Source organism: Barbus barbus (genome assembly GCF_936440315.1).
Source record: "Barbus barbus genome assembly, chromosome: 45".
Classification (NCBI taxonomy): domain Eukaryota; kingdom Metazoa; phylum Chordata; class Actinopteri; order Cypriniformes; family Cyprinidae; genus Barbus; species Barbus barbus.
Genome location: NC_136723.1, coordinates 5,649,119 through 5,674,298, shown reverse-complemented (window position 1 = coordinate 5,674,298; position 25,180 = coordinate 5,649,119). Strand labels below are relative to the sequence as shown.

Sequence of the window (25,180 nt, the reverse complement as noted above, 5' to 3'; positions counted from 1 at the left end):
TTCCACGAAACAATAATGATAAAACATGGCTAGCTCAAAAGAAGGACATTTGACAACATTGTGATCTAAAAATAGCTGTTTGCAAGGAAGAATCTAGCTTTGCAGAATTTAAGGAAGTTCACTCAAAAATAAGAACTTCCATCATTAGCTTGCAATCACGTCATCAAAAGATGAGATTTTAGCAGAATTTCCTAGCTGCGTTTTTAATACAATGAAAGTGATATATAGTCAAGCTGCAAAAATGAGCACCATAAAAGGAAAGACTTATACACTATATTTAATTATTTAATTTTCACTATATTCTAATGTCCTCATTTGTAAGTCGCTTTGGATAAAAGCGTCTGCTAAATGACTAAATAATAAATAAATAATAATATTTAAAGTCTCATGAAGTGGTAATGGTAAATTTTGTTCTGTTCCTCACACAAAACCTTAGTAGCCATGAACTGAAAATCTTCTTTTCTTAACCTCTCAAATCTCATATTTAAATAGCCTGAACACAGACAAGAACCAATGGCATTTGGCATGGCCAACAAATTATATATTTAATTAGGGCTGCACGATTAATCGCATGCGATTGTCATGCGCATCTCGTCAGTAAAGCCGGTTCTTTGATTAGCGGTAAATCTCCATCACCTGCTTTCAGATGGAGCCGCATTTAATACACGGAGCTGTAGTTCGCTGACAAGTCACGCAAAATCGTGTTCATAATCGCTGATAAATTACATTCGATTATGAACGCGATTTTGCGTGGCTTGTCAGCGAACTACGGCTCTGTGTATTAAATGCGGCTCCATCTGAAAGCAGGTGATGGAGATTTACAACTAATCAAAGAACTGGCTCTACCGAGGAGATGCGCATGACAATCACATACGATTAATCGTGCAGCCCTATATTTAATATAATAATATATATGTGAATATACTGTTCAAAAGTTTGGGGTGAGATTTTTATATTGAAAGATAATACTTTTATTCAGCAATGATGCATTCTATTGATTGAAAGGGACCGTAAAGAAATATTACAAAAGATTTTGTATATTCCTGAAGGATTTTGTATTTTGTATGTCACAAATATTTTCAGCAGCAAAAACGGTCATATCAGCATTTCTTGAAGGATCATGTGACATTGAAGATTTAATATTGTAATAATATTTTACAATATTACTGTATTTTTTGTCTAATAAACGCAACCTTGATGAGCACAAGAAAATTAAAAATTTTACAGACCCCAAACATTTTAAGACTAGTCTTTGATTTTGAGGTAAAATGCTGATTTAGGCCTAAATTTCAGTCTGTTCCTTTGTATGGACTAGTCTTATGGTGCTTTTTGTAATTTTTAAAGCTAAATAGCATCCGTCACCATTCACTTTCATCGAAAGGAAAAGAAAAAAACTTATGAAAAAAACAAAACAAAAAAAAACATAGGTTTCGAACAAAAAAAGCATGAATAAATGACAACAATTTTATTTTTTGCATTTAAAAAGACAACAGAGAATGTGTGTTTTATATAGTGTTTTAAACATTTCATCAGCTTTGCACATCGTTAACCATTTCCACAGCTGACCTCATTAAACCCCCTCAGCGACGATGACAAACGAACACGCGAGAGGTGCAAACATAAAATCACACTCCCGCCAGTTGTGACTCCAAACAAACTTGATGAATACAAATTACACATCTGACCTAAAAATTATACATCTGGCTATTTCTTTCTGCCCTCCCTCTGATTTAATAATATGTTTTGTGTGAAACGGTTTCTAAGTACCAGCCAAAACAACATCTGCTTGAAATCTGTCCGTGTGCCACACACACACACACACTCACACACACGGCCATACTATAACTAATTCACACATCACTTCAGGCAAATCTTTTCAATACAGAGTGCGAGTTATCCAAGGCCAGAAATGTACTTACACAAGTACGCAAATGTGAGTGCTTGGCCAACAAATAGCAAGCACATGGCCTCGTTGTACAAAAACAGCTGACAACGTAAGAGAGCAGTTGGCCATGACTTCAAATGTGTTCCTCTGAACAGAAATGGCAAACCTTGAGCTCTACTCTGAAGGTAAGCACTGAAAGAAAGGTTTTTACTGAAAGAAATTACACAGCCCACATCATTTTTTTACGTTCTGAAAGCAAACACAGCATGCATTTGTCTCAGATGCTCAATAATCTTTCAGTGCGTTTGATCATGGAGGCAGAGAAAACGTGTGTGTTCACCCAGTACAGCTGAACATGACAATGGCCTGAAGAGATGCAGCTATGAAAATCACTTTGGCTCAACAGTGTGGCTTTGCATATCACATTTCATGATGGTTACCAGGATTAGTTTTGTTAACTCAGCCTCTGACATAAAAGAAAAGTGTCATTACAGGGGTTTTTAAAAGCTGGCAAGATGGGGTTTTACTACAACTTGACTGTTCATGCAGTAGAAAGGCAGTGTTTTTTTTTTTTTTTTTTATCTGTGCTATATGGGTAAGGTAACATGCAGGTAATATGGCAAAAAAATACACACTGTTCATTTACATATACTATGACACCGTAACAATACAAAGCTGGTTGAGCAGAAGTGAATTTGTTCTTTAAACTGATGACAGTGCAGTGCAGGGTTATTATAGTTAACTAAAACTAAAAGCATAAAAAGCTTGTTTTTATATTATTTAAATTATTATACTCATTGTATATATAAACTTGTTTTAGTTGCTAAGAAACATCTCATTTTCATTTAGTTTAACAATGTACTAAAAATGTAGAGAAAAAAAAGTCTTAAATTAAATAATAAAAACATAAGATTCAAATATATGAATAAAAATAGGATTAAAATAAGTAAATAAATAAATATAAAATAAATTTAAGTGTACAGAACGAGTACAAAACAAATGTTCCTCGCACAAGGATAATCATATTTGAAAAAAATTCTTATTTAAAAATTATTCCTATTTTAGGAACATTAAGATTATCGTACATTTACATTATTTTCATTAACTATCAAATTATCAATGCTTATAAGTTTGTTGTAGTGCATTTTATTTACACTTTATATATTGAACATACATACATACAGTGTTTCAAACATCAACAACAACCTGTTATCTTTGGTAGCTAAACTTTACATAACTGATTTTCATTTTCATTCTCTGAAACCTGTATATCCAGTCCCACTGTAACACACAGAAGAGCTTCTCAAAGGTGACCATTGTAGGCAGAAACCACGTCCACAGTATTAACAATCACTAAAAGCTCTCGGTGAAAAACTATTTCTTGTTCTAAATTAAATGTTTGCCCAACAACCTGATGGGAACTCATTGTATACGAGAGGTGCGAGTCATTTACGAAGCAAAGCCGATGTGCAATTTACAGAGCAATCACATGACGCTTAGTGTGGGAACAAAGTCCATAGCGCAGCAGAAGCGTCGGTGCTGTGAAGGGCTTTAAATGTGCAGAAACACTCAGAGAGAAGTTTCCAGCTCTCACTCGCCTGATTTTAATGGAAACATTCCATAGCACTTACAAGTATCTCTGTCACCAGTGAAACATATCTAGAAGATCAGTCTAAATATTTTCTCTGCAGCAGCACACATTTTTGAAGAGGAAAAGACGGGTTATGTGGAAGACACAATAAATCTCTAATTGTGAAGTTTGGCGTGAGGAGAATGAGTCTGACTCGAGTGCTTTATTTTCTATTGATAAAATCTTTGTCATTTGATCTGAATCTATTGAGTTCAACAGCATGACTAAAGCGATATAAAAGATTTCTTTTTGTTCTGTCCACAAATGATTATTTTGGAAGATTCAATCGAACTGATTTAAAGTGCTCATAAATAAAGTTTAAAAAAGTCGTGACGTATTGTCAAGTATGGTGACCCATACTCGAAATTGGTGCTCTGCGTTTAACCCATCCAAGTGCACACACACACACAGCAGTGAGTAGTGAACAAATGCACACACACACACACACACACACACACACCGTGAACACACACCCGGAGCAGTGGGCAGCCATGCTGCGGCACCCGGGGAGCAGTTGGGGGTTCGGTGCTTTGCTCAAGGGCACCTCAGTCGTGGTATTGAGGGTGGAGAGAGCGCTGTACATTCACTCCCCCCACCTACAATCCCTGCCGGCCCGAGACTCAAACCCACAACCTTTCGATTACGAGTCCGACTCTCTAACCATTAGGCCACGACTTCCCCACAAATCACTTGACTGTAAGACAGAACCTAGTTTCTAAGTAAAACTGTGAGGTGGGAGAATAATAACAATAGAAAGGCACTGTGGCACTATGGTATCAGATGGTAAATCATCACACAGTACTCCAAAGTAATTCAAAGAATAGCATGGTATGACTGTGTTACAAAGCCCAAAAAAGCACGGTAATACCACAGTACAGGTCAATAAACCACATTAGGGTCATGGTACTTTTTTTTTTCGTGAACACAATATTTGAGACCGTCTGCATAACAAAAAACACTGAGATAAATATTTTCAGATTTGATCAGAAGAGCTTTTTTTTAACAAGTATGTTTACACACACAAGTAATTTGACAGGAGCTTCCAGTGCAGAAGCACGATCTTTTATTAGGATTTTCATAACACTTTACAATATGGTCCCATTAGTTAACATTAACCAATGAATGAATTAACATTAACAATGACCAATACATTTGTTAGCTCAAGTAAATTAAATAACGAACACTTTATCAGTATATTTCAAGGTTAATGTTAACAAATGTAGGTAACTTATTTTAAAACATGTAACCATACTGTAAAGTGTCACCAGTGTTTTATTATTCAACTCTAAAAATAAGCAGATAAAGTGCTGCAGGGAGAACACTTTTTGCATGATGACTCAGATGAATGAGTGTGTCATGTGTATAGCAACAGTATGAATAGCAGCCAATCTTTGAGGAGATCTGAAAATGATTTCTCGTTGGACCTCAGATGCACGAGCAACAAATACATCCACACCTTATAATGTTCACAAAATAACACACTGCTGCTTACTGTGTAGTCGCCTATACAGGGCCGTAATAAATGTTTCATTCTTCCCTTCATTTTTGTTTTGTTTTGAATTTCTCTTTTAATGGTTTACATTTTCAGTAATCAAAAAGCATGTCTAAATTGAAATACTGAATAATAATTTATCAAAAACTATTTTACAAAAATAAAATTTTTATGGGCCCTATGTTTTTTTCTGGATTTATAACTTATTACAAATGTATTTTCAAAAATTGTGGTAATCAAAAAGCATAATAAACTAATTAATGTAATGTAAATGCAATAATTCCTTTTAAATGCTTCGCTACAGAGGTTTCCATACTGTAGTGTGGTATACTGTTGTCAAGTAAACTCACCACGTTGCATACCTAATCCAGTGAGTTGTGGTTAATATATCAGGAGGGAAAAAATCATTTTAATCTATTTTTGTGCACAAACTTCAGCCAGAGTAAAAAAATTAGATGTTCTCAGAAGGAAGAAAATCACAGCTGATATCACTTCTGGTTCATTTGTCACACTGAAAAAGGAAGGTCACGTGGAGTGCATTGCATTGTGGGATACGGTATTTTGCACAGACCGCTCAATATGGCTATTGTGACTGCCTGCATTAGAGAGATTCTTGCCAAACATGTGAGATAATGAACACCCATGCACAATAAATAAATTAAACTTTTTCTAAATGAAGTGATGTTCAGGTTTTATATTAAACTGAACACTAACCTTTACACATTTCTCAGTTTCTCAAGAGCCATCTGAGATCCACATGTTATTCTTTATTTAGACGAGAGAGTTCTTCTGTTTGCATTTCTAATACAGCTGCCCTGGAATTACTGACTAAGCATCCAGCAGATCACAACCCACAAGAAAAGAGCACAGGTTTTCAGCTCAGGTCTGATAAATAACCCAATCCTTGTGATTTATTCAGAGGCCTCATTAATTGAAATGCTCAAAACAATCCGGTGTAACCTACAGACAAACCCTGAACTGAATCGTTGCTGATTAAAGTTCACTCTCACCGGATCCGTTCCAACCTGTTTGTTACCGGATGCAGAAAATAGGGATTAGCCATAGGGGAGATGAGCCGAGCAAGTGGCAATAATCTCCCTGAAGCCATCTTATCCTATTAGCTCCATTTATCACCTGCTAAAACGATCCGCTGGACCAACAGCAATCAAACCAGAACCCTGTTGATATCCGGGGTAAAATCAATAGAAATGCTCATAGGAACCAAAAACCACAAAGGAGCTCTCTCTATTATCTTAACGGTTTCCTCTTGACAGCAAAGCTATTAAGGTACCTTTACTTTCTCCTGAGAGACCACTACAGGGTTCCCACATTTTTCATCCAATGAATTTCAATTACTTTTACAGTCATTCACAATAACCAGTAAAAGTATTTTTCTAAATAATATAACATTTAAGAGGGAAGAAAGCATTTATTTTTTAATTTTAGGAAGAATAAAATACTATTCAAAAACAAAAGCAAATAAAACATTATTCTTATTTCAAAAAACTAAAATTTTCCAGGTCTGGAAATCCCATTTTTGTTAAAAATTCCCTCATATTTTCATATTTTTTTCACAATTACAGGATCCCAAATGTCTGGGTTTTCTCAGTATCTCAAATTGTGCTTATTTGCCAAGATACGAGCATCTGCAATCAAATGTTAGATATTTCAATATGGACTCATTACTCAAAATGAACAATATTTCTCCCACAATCACTGTATACGGTTTTAGCAGAAATTTCAAAAGAAAGCGAGACCGGACATGAAAAAATGAAAGCTATGAGAGAGCAACCTCTGAGTAATAACAGTTCCCTCTGGGTCTTTTCTGATTGCATTTCTCAGCATCCCATGACAGTAGAGGCAGTACACCCATTCATTCCTTCATCAGGAGTTTGAAAGGGGCCTAAAATGAGAAAACCCCACAGCAGAGCGTCAACAGAACTCGTGTGTCTGGACTGATTCACTGATTTCCATCATTACACTCAAAGCCTTTAATAGCACTGACACACTAATCAGATCACTTAGTAATCGCCAGGTATCAACAGAAACCCTGTTTTCACCTACAGAACCGGTTCCGAGCAGGAAGTGATTGTGAAACGCTAATGTATCCGAGTGATGTTAAGAGGCACAATGACAGTAATTTACTCAAACACAATATATAAGACACTGCAGCAGATAGATATGCCTCGTTAACCACAGTCCTTTCAAAAGCAGACAGAAAACAGGATGTGTATGAGAGATGGTGGTTAATGTACTGCACCTGAACGTTTAAACCTCGTATTTGTCAATACTGTTAAGATAACATTTTATGTTCATTAAAAGACATTAAACTGTGATGTTTTTGTTATATACACACATGCTTAAACATACGTCTAACGTTACGTTAGTCAGTCATGTCTGATATTACACTCGCTATATTATAAAAACCCGCGGGTGTATGAATATATACAAAGTAAAAACAAAGCCTGAAATATGTAACGCTACAGAAAAACACTGAATTTGAAAGGAAGGGAGAATTAGAAACCAAAAAAAAAACGTCCGCCACCGTTCTTAGCATGATCTGGCTAACACTGAGGAAGACGCTGAAGGACAAATAAAATGTCTTGTACTCACCTTATACCGAACCTTTCCGTTATTTTCCTTTCATTTACGAGGGATAAAAACCATCCAGCTAATCCATGTGGTTTAGTTCACGACTGGAGACACGGAAAAACATCACAAACCCCCCCGAAATGCAGCGCTAGATGCTGGAAAGCCGAAGAAAGCTGCTGCTAGCTGAGCGAGCTAATGCATTCTTCACCTCAGCGCGCGACCGAAAGTTGCCCACAGCTGCTGGGAAGTTTTCTTGCTGATACAAAACAAAGATGTTTCGACGAGACGAGAGAATTACAAAAAAAAGTCCGTATAATAAAAAGAGCGACCAAAAAGGTCGCCGAGATCATTAATTTACATTGAGACGCGGAGGAGCAGTCACTGAAGTGATGGAGCAGTGGAGCAGCGCAGGACAGACTGCACTACAGCTGTGCTAATGATTCGCCTGCGAATCGGTTCTTTTGAACGATTCGATCGATCTGATTCGGAATGAATGTATTATTAAAATCACAAACGGTACCACGCGCTTCCAAAACTATGTCCTATTTTCTTTTATTTATTCTATTTTATTTCTGGTGAAAACAAAAAAAAACACTATTACAAACTGTATTTATTCACTACTCTTTTAGGTAAAACTGCGTGAGAAATTCAACGCATTTTAGTGAATCGCATTTGAATCTCGGTTTGATTAAATGAATCGTTCGAACGAACCGACTCGCTCAAATGAATCTTAGTTCTCAACGCTAGTGCTAAGGCTGTGGGAGGGGGTTCTTTGTTTTACAAAGACCTCGTATAAAAGTAGTATTTAGTCTCTAGTTCATATTTTATGCAATAGTGACAAAAATATTTATTTCTAACAAACTTCCATGTCTGAAAACAGTTTATTTAATAGATAATCTATAAATAATGACTGGTATTAGACTACTATAAGTCAAAAGGTGATGTTTGTCTCCCTCTAGTGTTCATTTTAAATTGCCTATGACTTTTCAGTGCAAGGATCTTTGTCCATAATGCCCGCTACATACTGCATAAAATGAGGAGTTTTAAGTCTAGTATATGTAGTACCGTATCAATTAATTTGCATACTTATTTGCATAACGATATGGTGCTTGTGTGTAAAATCCGTTAAAATTATGGAGGTACAGATTTACATACTTGCACATTACATTGTCATTTCCCTTATATATAACTAGTATTGTATTTTATTAGTGCATATTTGAAAAATGAGGAGGCCAAGATCATACAGTTGCATAAAAGCAAATATTTACATTAAGATTAGTATTTGATCATTAATGACATCAACACAACACTGAGGAGAAATGAGGCAGCTTGACAAACAAAACAAATACATAACATTTCATTCTACATAACACTGTAAGTAAAATTAGAAAGAAAACTAATGACAGCTGTGTCATTGTTACAGTAAATTCACAAGTTCACTTCCTGTAGTTCACAGTCCAAAGTCAATGTGAGTCTTGTTCTGTAATAGTTTGTGTGAGTCCTTTACACTGAAAGAACGCATCCTGGCAGGGTTCTCGACTCAGGAACGTCTTTAACATATCCATGCCGTCCACTGAACCTCCGGCTTCCAGAACCACACGCCTGTATTCCCTGCCCACCTGTGCGTCAAATACACACATACACGTTCATATAGACGACAACATGACACATAATCATAAAAAAGATGATTAAATAATGACCAGATGGTGTTATTTATAACTGGGATTTTTAATACATGCATTGTTCTAGTCAAATCTAAGTACTCTGTGTAATCAACTTCCTCTAAACACAGTGCAGACTCATCCTACAACAATACTATGACTAATTATGACACACACACTCGTTTGCATAACACTTTTATTAATAGTTTTACTCACGGTTTGTACTATATCTGATGAATGTGTTATTATAAATAATATTTGTCTATTCTTAGCAAAATAATCACTCAGATTCACATGACTGCCATCACAGCAGTTCCACATAATGAACCATGAACCTACATGCCATAAATGGAAATATGAATGTAGTAACACTGGTAAATCAGTCATGTGCTAACTATCTTCTGCTATTGTGACACAGTTCTTGATGATGGCTCTCTATTAAAATGCACTTTGTCGTTATGACACAAAAAAATGTGAATCAAATGTTTATTCATGCTCGATAAGGAAAAAGTCAAATAGCAAGACTCAAACCTTTGGATTCAAGATTCCTTCCTTTTTGAAGCGACTGAAGAAGATGTCCATGGAGTAGACTTCACTCCAGAGGTAGCTGTAGTACCGACCGTCATATCCTCCGGCTAAATGACTGAAACTAGCCGTCATATTAGTGCCTGTAGAGAACATGTGGAAATACTGTAAATATGAAATTAACGTTAAAGAGCTGATTACACAAGTCTTTTGCCTTAAAAATAACTATTATTATAAACGCATTAGGAACATGTATTTGACGTCATAGCATCTTTTAAATAGCATTAAATAATGAAACCACACTTTTCACTGCATGCAGTAAAAGTTTGTGCAGTTTTTGTGTCACTTTATTTATGTAACAGTCAGAATTTAGTTTATGACCATTTTCCATCCTCTCTATGACTTGTAGAATTAAACAGACGGATTTTGCTTCTATAAAGGGTCGTTCACACAGAATTTGTGTGTTTAAAATGAAATGCAGAATCAAAAAAAGTAAGTTCAAGAGACTTTTTTTTTTTTTGTCTTGATCATCATGTTTTTATAATGCTGTGTCTTATTTATGAAGAAAAGCAGTGCGGTGGATTTCAAAAACACTTTCTGTGGCCGTTTACACACGACATGTATTTGTGCGCTAAAAGTTGCAAGACACAGGGAAGTTGAATGATAAAAGTCACAAAAAACATGTTATTTTAAAAAGTTGAACTTCTTTTAAGTTTAGCACAGGTGTTTATAGGACGGTGTGTAGTGTGACACACTGCAAAAGATGTGAGTGCAATGGTCAAACACATTCTGCCAGACTTTTAGTCTTTAACAGATAGATTTGACTTCTGTACCTTTAAGGGGATGTTCACAAAGAATGCGCTTTTACTTGGAACTTTAAAAAATATATATATTTTTTTATTTCACCACCCTGTCTCTTAGGGGAGTAATGTTCCATCGGTATGGATCGATCGATACATCGATCAAATGTCTACTGATACGATGCATCGATGCCATGCGTAAAATATCGATACCTGTAGTATAAATAGGCACCTTATTTATTTATTATATCCGTCTATGCATTACCGCCAACGTGTACATTCTCGATATAAGGACTACCTCAAGGTAGCTACCTCATTTTCCACAAGTTGATATGATTCTTTAGGGTCTTAATTAAAAGTTTACAACATACTTTGGTTCAGATTTCTCAATGGTAGTGTAAAAAACACCTTCTTCACCCTGTCAAAATCAGCTCTGTTTTCAGCAAGCCGTTTTTTAGTCCATGTTGCTTTAAATGCTAACGAGCTCTGCTGACCCCGCCCCTCTCTTCCGTGGAGTGACGAGCAGACTGTAAACTTCAGCCACGAAACTGGCTAACTAGCACATTATTCGGAAAGGCGATTTGCAAAGATTCATAAAAACCCTTATACTCACTTCTTCTGTAGATGAAGCTGGATCACGAATGATTTGTGCGAACATCGGCGCATTCACTTCAAAATGAAAGTAACGTTAATCCTCTGCATCTTCAGCAGCTCAGATGTCAGGAGTAAATGACGACTGCTATATTCATTATTACATCCAACAATAAAACACCTCAAACGCTTAATCAGAGACATTCTTGTCTTCCCCGGCACTGGAGCGGACACAATGGCGGCTGGACTCACTCAGTTCACTAAGGTAAGACGAAGTCTTGTCAATCAACTATCGTGGGAGCGGTTTGTACAGAACTACGTCATTCTGACAGGAATCTCAGAACAGCCTGATTTGAGAAAGAGGATTTTAAAATAGGGATTTAAAAAAACTGGGTGGATTTTTATCATTATAGGATGGATGTGTACACACACTTCCAACACACATTTATGTTCAAACAACTTGTAAAGTGAATTTTGCATCCAATGACCCATTTAATAAATGTTTAGAACACTGTGTTTTGGTCTAGTGCATGTTTACATAGAAAAAGAATGGAAAGGCAGAGCAGTGGATTCCAGAAACACTTTCTGTGAGAGTTCTATATGCAGATGAGCTCTAAATTCTTTGCATGTGAAATGAGTGAGTGACAATGTTCACAGCAAGCTGCTGAATGCTGAGTAGTCATTGAAGTGTTAATGTGCTCATAGTTGAGGTGTCATAAACGTGCTTAGTCTGCGTATGTGTTTATGACCTGGTGTGGCTGGGATTCCCAGGATGTCTTTGCTGTGCTTGGCGAACTCGGCTGCAGTATCCGCTCTGTCTTTAGCGTGGAGCGTCTGGTCAGCTTTACTGAGAACAATCTGCCTGAGGTTCATCAGGCCTGTGGACAAGGACATACAAACATATGTTAGAAAAAACAATACTTGTGTGAATTATCACTTTACCATAAATATCTAGAGCATATTTTTAAAGTAATAGCAAAAACTGTCAGTATCTCAGAAAAGAATGTTTCAGTAATTTAGTGTTGTGAGTGTAACAGTTACTATTACTAAAGGAACTGACTGGTTACAATAATGAAACTTAGTCTGCGTCTGCGTTTTGACTTAAGTTTTGGCCAATATCAATAACCAATGTTGTATAACAAGGCCAATAACCACTTTTCTTTTACAAATCTGTACATGCTTGTATGTTTTCTTCCCCCACAGGGTTCCGTAGTAGTAGTAGTTATTAATTTCATGTCAGTATCTACGGCTATCGTCATGTGGGATAATACAAGAGTTACGTAAACGCAAAATTAAAACCAAGAAAACACAAAAATACAGCCATTAAAATCATACAAGACTTTAAAAATTGACATATGATGAAAAATCTAAAATCATTTCTGGTAAAATCTTACTAAACAAGTCTCTGAGTGAGTGTACTTCATAAAAAAAACATATTGAAATCAGGCATCAAAACATAAAATGATAGCAGAAAAGATTGTCTTGTCAAAATCAACAGAAAGAAAAAATTTAATATTTTTAGTATTACGAAAAGGAAGACTATTTTTAAGACCATTATGATATTTCTGCATTGTGACATTGTAATGACTAAGCAAACTAACCCCCAAAATTACATAAATAGAAAAAGCTCAGAAAATAGCATATATGTGTTCAATATTGGCATAATTCAATCAATGGTGATTAAAAGAAATAACTAATTGGCTATTGCCAATACCACCTTGGTCACCAAGACACTGTAAAACCCAAATAAAACAGCACTGGCCAAACATTACATTAAATAGGTTGATAAATCTAACCTTTAAAACTGAATTTAATTTTAAATGTTACTTATTCAAAGCTCAAACACATTTTTTAGAACACATAGATTATATCACATAGATAATTATGTATGTGGTGAATGTGGGGTCAACCTGACCTGTGTTGGCCACTCTAGATGCAATGAGTTTATCCAGCAGACTGTCTGGGATCGGGCTGCCATCTTTGTAGTGGCGGGACATCCTCCTGAGCGGCTCCTTCTCCCAAACCCAGTTCTCCAGCATTTGAGACGGCACCTCCACAAAATCAGTCTCCACCTGTGTCCCACTGAACTCTGCATAGCAGGTCTGGAGCAATGCAGGGTGACAGAAAAATCACATCTGGTACCACCGCTGTCATTTCTTAATGCTTTTCATTCAGTGTGGTCTCAGACTTTTGGACCTTCTTTATGTGTGAGAATATTGACGTACCCGGGAGCAGAGCTCATGCACGACATGTCCAAACTCATGGAAGAAGGTCTCCACCTCATGGTGCTGCAGGAGGGAAGGCCAGCTGCTTGTGGGTTTTGTGAAGTTGGCCACCATGGCAGCTACAGGCATCCTACGTTTCCCATCAGGCCCAAGACATCCTGGCTGGAGCCCAAAGCATGCAGCATGACCATACTTGCCCTCCCTGATGAGTAAAACAGACCAATAAATCTGGATCAGGACTATATCTAGTCATTACATCAAATGCCAATAAGCCAGTTGCTTAGAGAAGTATTCATCAGATTTCATCTGCAGATTCTTGAGAAATGCATTGGAATAGTTTAAGTCAACAAACCCTGTTTAGTTTAGATCAGCATGAATTTCCAGGCCAGTTTTAGTGTTATTTTAGTATTATTTATGTACTATTATAGTACTTGTTAATATTTTGAATTAGTTTTATTTTATTTTTTTCAGTTTTAGTTGTATTTTATTTTAAATTTGATTAATTTTGTCATGTGCTTATTTTTTATTTCTATTTTTTTTATTTCTGTTTTATATTTCTATTTAGCTTTATTTTATTCACTGCAACTTTTTTTAATTTCAATTAAATAAGTTGCCAAAGCAACATTTCTAATTTTATATTTTTTATTCTAATATTATATTTTATTTCAGCATTATTTCAATTAACATACTTACCCTATGTATAATATTAGCAAATTTACACTGTTATACAAGCTGTACACTCACTACTTTACAGTGTAGCAAAGTGTAATTTCTTGTAATTTCAGTGTTGTCAGATGAAAAGATATAATAAAATATTTACAAAAATGTGAGGGGTGTACTCACTTCTGTGAGATACTGTACATAAACATACACAGTACACACATATAATATGTAAACAAATACTTTTATTTTGGATGCGATTAATCGCGATTAATCGTTTCAGAGCACTAGTTTTACATAACATTTTTCAAGATGTTATTTTAGATGTTTAAATATATTTATATATTTATATTTATTTTATAAATATATTTATTTTTTTATTTCATAGCTAAGTTAATTCATAAATATCCTGATGTTTTTGGGACTTGCACCACATGACAATCTATAATTGAAATAACATTGCTTTCTCTTAAAAAGGTCAAGTTTAGGCTTACTGACCTTGATAGACAGCCAAGAGTGTCTCCTCTTTATAATATAATTTCCTTCTTTTCTGCATGTTGGTTGCACCACATGACTTTTTATTAATGTCTTGAATGTTTTACCTGGGATGCAAGTCCAAGTAAAACTGTCCGATCTCCTCTTCGGTCACAGAGTCCAGTACGGAGTAGAGTTTGACGCTGTCGTGCCACACGTGAGCGTCCTCCACCTGCTGGAACCTCAGACCCAACAGATCCTGATAGATGTTCAGCAGGCCCTCGGTCACCACCTCCAGAGGGAAGTACTCGATCAGTTTGTCCTTATCCACCGCAAACTTCACTTGTTCCACCTGGTTCATGTAGTAGGGCATGTCCCACGCACGGAGCTGTCCGTCAAACTCCAAGCCCCGCCTCTCACAGTCAGCATGTTTGAGTGACAGCAGGTATTGCCGCTCCTGCTCGCCCACCGGTCTCAACCTCTTATACAACTCATCTATTGAGCACCAAAAACATTTAGGTTACATAACTATCATGTAGACAGGAGCAAAACTGCAGCATACAGCAATGAGCTAAAACACTATAAGCACCTGCCTATTGTTGTTGCTGCCAAAACAGTAAAATAATTTACTTAATTTCAGTGATTTGGTCTACTCATCAACCAATATGGTTTATTGTGGCCGATGCTGATGCCAATATCTACAAAACTGCTAAAATCAAACAAAAATGTATTATATTAAATTTTTACTGAATTCAATAAACAATTTAAAAATTATCCTAGATTTGAAAAATAAATGAAACTAGTTATTGGACAAAGCCTATATATTAGTCTTTTAATAGTGTACACGTATATTTGTATACAGTGCTGGGTAGTACCTGATTGTAATGTAATCTGGATTACGTAATCAGATTCCAAAAATTAAGTATTTGTACTTAGACTAAATTACATTTTAATTACAAACTGCAACGGTTTGAGTTCAAAATATTTGTTTGTGTTCTACTGAAGAAACAAAGTCACCTACATCTTGGAGGCCCTGGGCAGAGGTGGGTAGAGTACCCAAAAACTGTACTCAAGTAAAAGTAAAAGTACTTCTAGAAATATTTACTCAAGTAAAAGTAAAAGTAATAGTCTGAATAATTACTTGAGTAAGAGTAAAAAAGTATCGGATAAAAAAACTACTCAAGTAGTTAGTTACTAGTTACTTTGGATCATATAGGTACTGAATATAGTCTATTTTTATTTAGATATATAGATTACATTTATGTAATGTGTATGTGTATACACACACACACACTGCCGTTCAAAATATATATATATATATATATATATATATATATATATATATATATATTTTAATGTAATTTATTTCAGTGATGCAAATCAGAATTTTCATCAGCCTTTACCACAGTCTTCAGAGTCACATAATCCTTCAGAAATCATGTTGATTTATTATCAGTGCTGCTCTTTTTAGCTTTCTATTCATCAAAGAATACTGAACAAAATGGCACAGGTTCCAAAAAATATTAAGCAGCAAAATTGTTTCCAACACTGGTAATAAATCGATATATTATAATCATTTCTGAAGGATCATATGACTCCGAAAACTGGAGTAACAGCTGATGAAAATTCTGATTTGCATCACTGAATTAAATTATATTTTAAAATAAATTAATTATGTATTATCCTATAACCTCTGACACTGAAACCTCTGAAAACGCCTCACATGACAGCTCTGAACATAACGAAACAAATGCATATTGACGGATCTTCTGTTCTGCAAAATGTAAACAAATGTAGCCTATATTTTTGCAAGCGTAAATATTGTAAAAATATGTAAAAATATGAATATTAATTGTGTCTAGAACAGGCCGCGCGCCGCTGCGCAGAGCTAACTTGGGTTTCGCGGGTGTTCATTTCATACTCTGTGACAGCTTATTTAATGTATAAATTATACATTGTATTTAATGTAAGGTACATGTACAACAAACTGGTAATGTCATAGTGGTATCGTGGCATATACGTGTGGAACAGTAGACAGCACACGCAGTGTTCATCTAATAAAAGATCTTCATATAGCTCTAAGCAAACAAGCCTTTGCAGATTTGCCTTCAACTGACTGTAGATCCAAAGCCACGTCTTCAGCGCTCTTGATGTTCTTAAACTCTCTGTTATCTGAGTGAGAACCGCTTCAGAGACTCAGCGCGTGCGGCAGGGAACTGAACGAATCATTTAAACTGATTCGCGAACCGATTCACTGGTTTGCCAACTGGTTTGATAGAGCCTTTAAACAGAATCGACTCAAAAGAATGAATCATTCGCGAATGGGCATCGTTCATTGCCCAGAGAAAAGTAGACGGCGCGTTTGGAATAAACTGAAGCATTTTTAACTTGTATTGCATTAAGATACAGTAACGAGAGGAGAGTCGCCCACAGTAACGAAGTAAAAGTACCGTTTTTTCTCTAAAAATATACTTGAGTAAGAGTAAAAGTACCCATTTTAAAATATACTCTAAAAGTATTAGTTACCCAAAAAATATACTCAAGTAAATGTAACGAAGTAAATGTAACTCGTTACTACCCGCCTCTGGCCCTGGGGGTAAGCTGATAAACATCAAATTTTAATTTTTGGGTGAACTATCCCTTTAACAACAGAACATGATGACAAGGGGCACCAAACTGTCACTCCAGACTTAACCTGTGCATGCCTCAATGCAAGCGCTGATCCTGAACAGAAAGAACCAAACAAAAAGAGAAGAAACATACCCAGAAATTGTGTCACATTCTCTGAATTTTTGGCCATGGTCATTTCCAGCACATAATTGGCATGACTGCTGAAGCCCAGGAGTTTGGCTAGCCTTGCCCGCAACTCAATCAGCTGTTCCAGAATAACAGTGTTCACCTGGAAACATTGAGCAAACGTTAACAGTGCAACTAGAACTAGATTCATTTCCATGACAGTTTCAACAGCAATGTATTCATTCCAGTTACGCTGAACCTACAAAGCTTAACTGAATGCAAAGTCTGATTAAAAGCATGCACGAGTTGAACCTACATCTTTGCACCTGCTGTGAAAGGCCATCTCCATCTTCCTCCTGGTTTCGGGAACATGACATCTTTTCATCAGCGGGAAGTAGTGCGGATACGCAAGGGTGACTTTATACAGCCCCTCTTCTGTTTTCTCAAGACCGTTCACGTAGCTTTCCGCAAGACCCACTTGAGAGAGGAAGGAGGAAAAGAGTATACAAGATGAATTCACTAAAACAGAAGTTACACTATAGATAAACATGCTTACCAAGCTCTTGCTGCGAGAACAACAGCATCGTATTTTCTTCATTCAGATTTTGGTTGAAATCAATGGAGAGTTCACTTATTTGCTTAGAGATTGACTTGATTTCCTGAGTAAAAATGACAAAACATCAAGAGCAATAAAAATAACCAATAACTAGATTTTATTTGACATTTTTTAGGACTCAACAGTAAGGATTTTTCTGCTTGCTCAGTGAGGCCAAAAGTTCAAAATTCTACTTGCCCTGACAAATTTTTCATCTTTTCACTGGCTAAACAGGAGAATTTAGAGTTTCTGGAGATTTTATCTTGGTAAATGTAAGACTCATTAAAAAAAAAATTTAAGGAATTAATTAAATGGAATGGAATATGGTCTGTAAGACCTGGTTAGGCCATAGTTCAATTAGGACATTTAAGTAATTTTGTATAAACGTGCCTTAGAAAAAACATTACTGGTGTGCATCTCGAGACAAAACAAAGGCACTGATATATTTTAAGATCAGTTAGTGCAAGTTTCTTTCATTTGAAACAGCTCAGACTTACATTTTAGTCTAGGACTAGGCTTAAACCTTGTCTGTGAAACTGGGGGTAAATGTCATATATTAGCAATATTTCAGAGTTTGAAAATACAACTTGAGGTACAATACAAAGTGATATTCTTCACAGTATTTTTGTCTGGTTTTCCAGATTCTTAAATCAAGATGCATTTACTTGAGAAGCAAAATGACATAAGATAAGAAGTCTTCTTGTTGAATTGATCAAAATAAATTGAGTTTATGATTAAAACAAGAAAAAGAAAATATGCCAATGGAGTAAATAAATAAATCTTTTTATTATATATTTATGCCTCACTGGCAAATGGGTGTTATTGTTTAAAGCTTAAACTCTACATTAAAATTAAAATTAAATTTAAATTAAAAATAAAAAAAAAAACGTAATTTTGTTACATTTCTCAGAAACCAAGACTTCAAATGTTCAGTTTGCATCTCAAATATATGCATCTTGATTTAAGGATTTTAGATTTTTGCACTGGAAAACAAAACAATCGAGGAAGATATTAATAACTTGCAGTACATTCCATATTTAATGCATTGACTTTATGAATTTAAGTCTTTCCTTTTTAGGCCTTAATTTGAGAAAGGACACATTATAACTTTTTAAGACCCACAGAAATCCTGCAAAGTTATAAATGTTTATGTCATGAATCCGGTTCATGGACTTCTGTCCAATTGCCACAAGAGGACTCTCACACTACACAGACTGTTACACTCTCACTGGACTTCAGTTCCCACAATCCATTTCACTCTGATTACGCACACGGCTGCAGCCAATCACACTCTCTACATAAGCCATGGACTTCCTCTCTCTCACTGCCGAGTATTGTTTAGCGTTTATCGCTCACCTAGTGATCGCTACTTTACGGAGCCAGTTCCCGGTCTAGTTCATAGTTCCTAGTTTAGTCTAGTCTTGCCTGTTTTCCTGTGTGAAGATCCTTGCCTGTGTCTTTTGGATTGCCCTATCTTCTTTGCCCCTGTCTGGACTATTGTTTGTTTACGGATTACCCCTTTTGTCAAGCCCTCTGGATTCTGTTCGCCGCTCGAAGACCCACACTTGATCTAGGATTACTCTTTGTCTTGCCTGTTTTGTACCTGTTTGCCATTATCTGAACCTTGTCTGTTTCATGACCATGTCTCTTAATAAAAGCCTTGCAAATGGATCCACACGCCTCTCATTCCTGTCACCCGTTACAGTTTACTTGTTTAAATTAATTTAAATGTATTCATTTAGATTTACATTTGTCATTTTAATATTATTATTATACCTTAAAATTATATTTATTTTTATAAGCAAATATTTTATATATGATTTTAAATGTACATTTATTATTTAAAATTCATTAATATGATTATTATTATTATACAGTTTTCACACATAAATGTCCTTTTTTTCAATGCTAAGTTTTCTTTTTGCAAAAATAAACACTGTTTTCTGCACGGAGCACGGGTGGGGGGTGGGGGGTGGGGGGGTTATTGGCCTGTTTTTAGAAGCAGATGCTTGGGTCTCCATTTCTATAATAAGCCCATTTATACACCAAAGTTCGGTAGTAAGCTTTAAGAGTTTGTTCAAATTCATCCGCACATACAAGTGTGTAGTAAACAAACAAAACAAACCTACTTCTTGTATATCCTTGGACAAGTGCAATCCGTTCCGTTTCCCTAATTTTATGAGTCGTCCCAGGAATCTCTCCGACTCGGGCAATAAATCACCGGATTGTTTTTCCTATAAAGATAAAGTGGGAAATGCTGAGGCACACACTGTGAATGAATGCCTGTAGTTAAGTTTACTGCTGCGGCTCTGACACCAGGCCAGACCTGCACTACATGGGCCTGACACTGTACTCGCGTCACATGCTTTCCTGTGAATGGAGTCTTCCACAGGGTCACAATGAGGACAGACCAAATTAGAGTAGAACCGCAGAAAATATCGTCCTGCTCACTCCAAAGAGACATCTCCACTCAAATTATCACATTTTAATGTGCAAATCAGCTATATTAATCTGTTTTGGACAAAGCCTCAGTGCACTGCCAAATGCCTCATTTTATGGGTCACCCCTGTAAAACTGGACCTGGTAGCCAACTTGCCAGATGACTTTTTAGGACCCAGAGATTAAGTTCTCCAATGATGAGCGCTGACAGATATTAATGACCTGATATGATCCCATAGTAATGACCTCCAATCATAAAACAACAACACATATTCATTTATTCAAGACAATCACCCACTAAACCATGTAATAAGCAGTCGATATTAATAAAAAAGGGTTTTAACATTTAAAAATACTGATTTAAATGAACTTGAATGGAAAAAAAATCTAATTAGTTTGTTCCAAACACAAGATTCACTCATCTTCAAAATACAAATGAAGATATTTTTAATTAAACTTGAGAGATTTCTGTGGACACACCACAAATGTGTCCAATATCGCATACTGTCTTATAGGTGCTACATTTGACTTTAAACTTGAGGCAAAATAAAATAAAATAAAATAAAATAATTAAAAATTCAAATAAGGATACTTTTAATTAAACCTAAGAGATTCCATTAAAAGTCTATTATACCCAAAACTTTTACACTTCAAAATCTTCGACCAAAATCACATACAGTCTGGTAGAGTACTACATTTGGTTTAAAACATACCTTGTGTCCGTTAAAAAAAAGTATGTTCTATTGAGTATGAATGTGGTTAGTACTTAGTATGAATAAAACATGGTCGTCCTTTATCCACCATTCTGTCATACAGGTACTTTCCGCCAACTATTTCATGAATACTATGAATTCAGACATACTATTTGTCTCAGATTATCACATACTGTTTTTTTTTTCAACAGCTATAGAGCACAAATGTATTTATATTGAGATGCAGGGCAAGTCTACTGCAAAAACACAATTGCTGTCTCTGAAGAAAATATATAATTTAGGCTTTTATTCACATATAAAGTTTAGATGTTTATATTTTATATTATATTATAAACAATGATCAACGTATATGCATAGAGCACATCAAACATGGTAAACAGATTCAAGTCTGAGCTGCTGTTATTATTCTTTTACAGTGCCTTTATGAACTTTTTGAAGTTTGAAAATAGTAATAGAATGGATTTCAACTGGTGAACAGAAATCTCTCAGGTTTCCAAAAATATATATCTTCAATTGCGTACAAAAGTCTTATAGGTTTGGAACGACATGATGGTGCATAAATGAGAAAAACATTTTTTTTTTGGATGAACTGTCCCATAAAGAATCATCCAGGGATTGTTTGCATACTGTTGCATAAACACTGCATATTTAGACATCCTAATCATTTGACATAGTGCGTTTTGCATACTAAATATTAGAGAGAACACATATTTGGATGGAGGGCTAGAGGTTAGTGCACATTCTCTGATGCATTAAGATTTGGCAATCAAATGGGTGACGTAAAATCATCCATTCAGCATTCAGTAAAATCTAAATAATTCAGCCTATTCCTGCTCTCTTTCCACTGTACTATGAGTAAAATAAAAAATAGAATAGAATAAAAATAGTATAGAAGGATAATACAGAAAAGATAAAATAAAATAAAATAAAATTAAATTAAATGGATGATTGCACATTAGCAAAATGATTCAGAATAATCAGAATTATTCTGTAGTTTAGAGTGTGGTACCTGCAGAGTTATAAGTCTCTGAAACACGTCCACCCTCATGCTCACTTCCACATCGAAACCCGACAGGCGTTTGTCAGCCTCGGTGCTCGCCAATCTCACCTCTTTACATGGAGAGACATACTGAGGAAAGTCCAACACATGCCGTGAAGCTGAAACAGAGTACAGAACAGTGAAAAGACAACACAAAAACAACTTTACATGAATACAGTATATATGTTATTGTTCCACCACTCACCGGCATAATCTGCTTTTGCATCTGCAATGGCTTGCAGTGTATTCTCAAAGCACACCTTCCCGATGTCCACCGAGCCCACTGCGTCATAGGCTTGCTGTATCCGCTGGATCAGACTGTGTGTCTGATGTCTGATCTCTTCTGGGGTCAGGTCCCAGCGCAGGGTGTTGTTCTTCTCAGCTGTGCTGGAGCAGCTGGGGGCGGATATGACTGATCCATCCTGAAGTGTCATCTTGAGCTTTGAGCTGGATAAAATGACTCTGCAATGTTTTAAAGAAAGAACCAGCGACTGACCCCTGTGTAAAAATTTAGCCTGCATGCATTGCATGTGCACTTGTATGTCGCTTCTCGTAACTTTAGAAAAAGAAAAGCACATTACTGTATGCATAATACTGAAAGAAGAGAAACCTGAGTGCTGTGCAGGGCTGCATGCTGTGGATGTTTTCCGTGCTAACGATGGGCACTTTCACATGTCTTTCAAAAGAGGGAATGTGAACCTGATCTGCTTGTGCTACACTTACATTACTTCACATCTGCCAGTTGCATTGCCTAGTTTTCAGAGAAGCTAACGAGTAAAACCAGATATCCTCTCATACTAACGCTTTGTAAAGTAAGACCGAGGATTTATAGTTTGTCTAGTGAGCCCAGTCAGGTTCATGCAGCGGGTTAATAATACAGTAGTAATAATGGCACCCCAGTCAAACAACATACACAGCATAAAGTGTGTTAAATAAAGTATGACTTCACCATACCTTCTAAGCGCTCGGGTCACAGAAATGCCGAGGATAAACATCGCATGCCTATAGTTTCAACTCCTACCGTCAGACTCGACTGTTATACCAATACTACTACTGCTATTAATATTACTATACTACGATGAAGGATTGGAGTGTGAATATTAATTACGTAACCTGACGTTCTCCAGACAAACAAGATTTAAGCGAATTTTTATGTGAGCTGTTGTTTATCATTTCTACTGATAGATCAGTGATTATTTCCTATTTCTTTTTTTAACCCTGTAACCAAAAATAAATGATAAACATGAAAATGTACATGACAAATGGACAACATATGTAAAACATTAAAAGTTATTTCATTTATTGATATTATTATTTATTATTCTATTATTATTTCATATATAATTGTTACGTGTCAGTTTCTGTTCAGTTCTGTTTTGACCTTATTTGGTAGTTCCTGTTCTGATTTAGTTAATTAGTAATCATCATTTAGTCCTGTCACCTTTTCTGTGTTAATTATCTCGTTTGCTCTTTTGTTCCCTGGTCTTTAAGTCTTGAGTTCCCTTGTCTAGATTGTCGTGTCTTAAAGTTAGGTTGAGTAGATTATGTCTAGTTATTCTGTGCCTTTTGTATTTGTGATTTGATTTGTATTATTAAAACTCCTGTTCTGAGTGAAACCCGTGCCTTCTTGCCTGCCTGGATGCTACTAACTGTGACAATAATAGGGGACACATGCATTTATAATTATTTCATTTTATTATTTACATTGTTTATATAAATAATGTTATAAATACTAATATTATTTAATGTATTGATATTACTATTCCATAAATGTGTATATTATTTTATGACTAAATCCAGAAGAACTGTGGCAACGTCTCCAAGATGCTTCAAGAAACCTGCAAAGCTAAAGTAGCTACTGTTAAAAGTTTTAGACACTTGTGTAAAAATACTGAAAAATGAGGATGCTGTCAAAAATAATGTCATAAATAGATTTTCTTTATCAATCAGCTTCTAACTGAATTAAATCAACATTTGTTGTGAGCATCCTTTGCGTTTAAAGCAGCTTTTGCCCTCGGTGCACTTGAGCAGAGTTTCTCAGGGAGATTTGCCGGTTTCTTGAAGCATCCTGGAAACATCGACACAGTTCTTCTGGATTTAGTCTGTCTCAGTTTGTTCTGTTTCTACATGTTACTCCAGACAGACTGGATGATGATCAGATCAGATCTCTGTGTGGAGCACTGGCTGCTGTCAGACTCCTTGTGCAATCACAAATCTCACTGGATTATTACAATTAATGGAAAAATTAATGTTTGGAAATGTAAACTGATACAACTGTGCACACACACACACACAGTAGTGAGTAGTGAACAAACACACACACACACCGTGAGCACACACCCGGACCTCAAAACCTGCGACCTTTGGGTTACAAGTCCACCTCTCTAACCATTAGGTCACGACTGCCCCAAACTGATTTAAAACCACCTTTGGCAGCAAAAACCTCAAGCAAGCGCTTCCTGTAGCTGTGTATATTAGACCTGTACAACATCCAGGGGTAATTCTGGACCTTTCTTCCTTACAGAACTGCTTCAGCTCACTCATATTCTTAGGATGTCTGCTGAATGGCTCTCTTGAGGTCATTCCACAGCATCTCTATTGGTTTGAGGTCTGGGTTTGACCGGGCTGCTCCAAAAGGAGGATTTTATGTCTCCGAAGCCATTCTGTAGAAGATTTACTTCACTGTTTAGGGTTATTATCCTGCTGCGTCACCCAGCTTCTTCTGAGCTTCACCTTGTGGGCAGCCACCTTGAGATTATCCTATAGGATATCCTGATAAACTTGGGAATTCATTTTCCCCTCCACAATGGCAAGCGGTCCAGGTCCAGAGGCAGCAAAGCAGCCCAAATCATGATGCTCATGATGTTTTCATGTTGCTGTTTTCTTTTTATGCCATACATGCTGCATGTTCTTCCCAAACAATTCTATTTGTCCACAAGAAATTTTCCCAGTAGTGTTGTGGAGTGTCAAGGTGGTCTTTGGCAAACGTTAGGCATGCTGCAATGTTTTGTTGGAGAGCAGTGGTTTACTTTGTGGTATCCTTCCATGGATACCATGCCTGTTCAATGTTTTACGCATATGGTTGACTCATGAACGGCGATGTTAACCAGCTTCAAGTCTTTT

The 25,180-nt window shown here is 36.2% G+C and overlaps 2 protein-coding genes across 3 annotated transcripts in view; both read right to left on the bottom strand.

The window, feature by feature from the left end:
* LOC306863842 (erbin-like) overlaps positions 1–8,046 on the bottom strand; it is a 78,665-nt gene extending 70,619 nt beyond the window's left edge. For both annotated transcript variants that reach the window (XM_079407384.1, XM_079407385.1), the window contains exon 1: positions 7,621–8,046. The gene's annotated coding sequence lies outside the window, so the exon portion shown is untranslated. The remainder of the gene's footprint in view (positions 1–7,620) is intronic.
* Positions 8,047–9,062: 1,016 nt separating this feature from the next.
* Positions 9,063–23,052, bottom strand: LOC306864409 (neurolysin, mitochondrial-like; the record flags this gene model as incomplete). The annotated part of the gene is made up of 13 exons (XM_079408420.1): positions 9,063–9,218; positions 9,792–9,928; positions 11,926–12,054; positions 13,092–13,278; positions 13,402–13,603; positions 14,664–15,030; positions 17,299–17,434; positions 17,588–17,748; positions 17,828–17,930; positions 19,996–20,100; positions 22,028–22,176; positions 22,263–22,519; positions 23,012–23,052. 13 exons carry the CDS (start codon positions 23,050–23,052, stop codon positions 9,063–9,065), a joined length of 2,130 nt encoding a protein of 709 aa, XP_079264546.1.
* Positions 23,053–25,180: the final 2,128 nt, after the last annotated feature.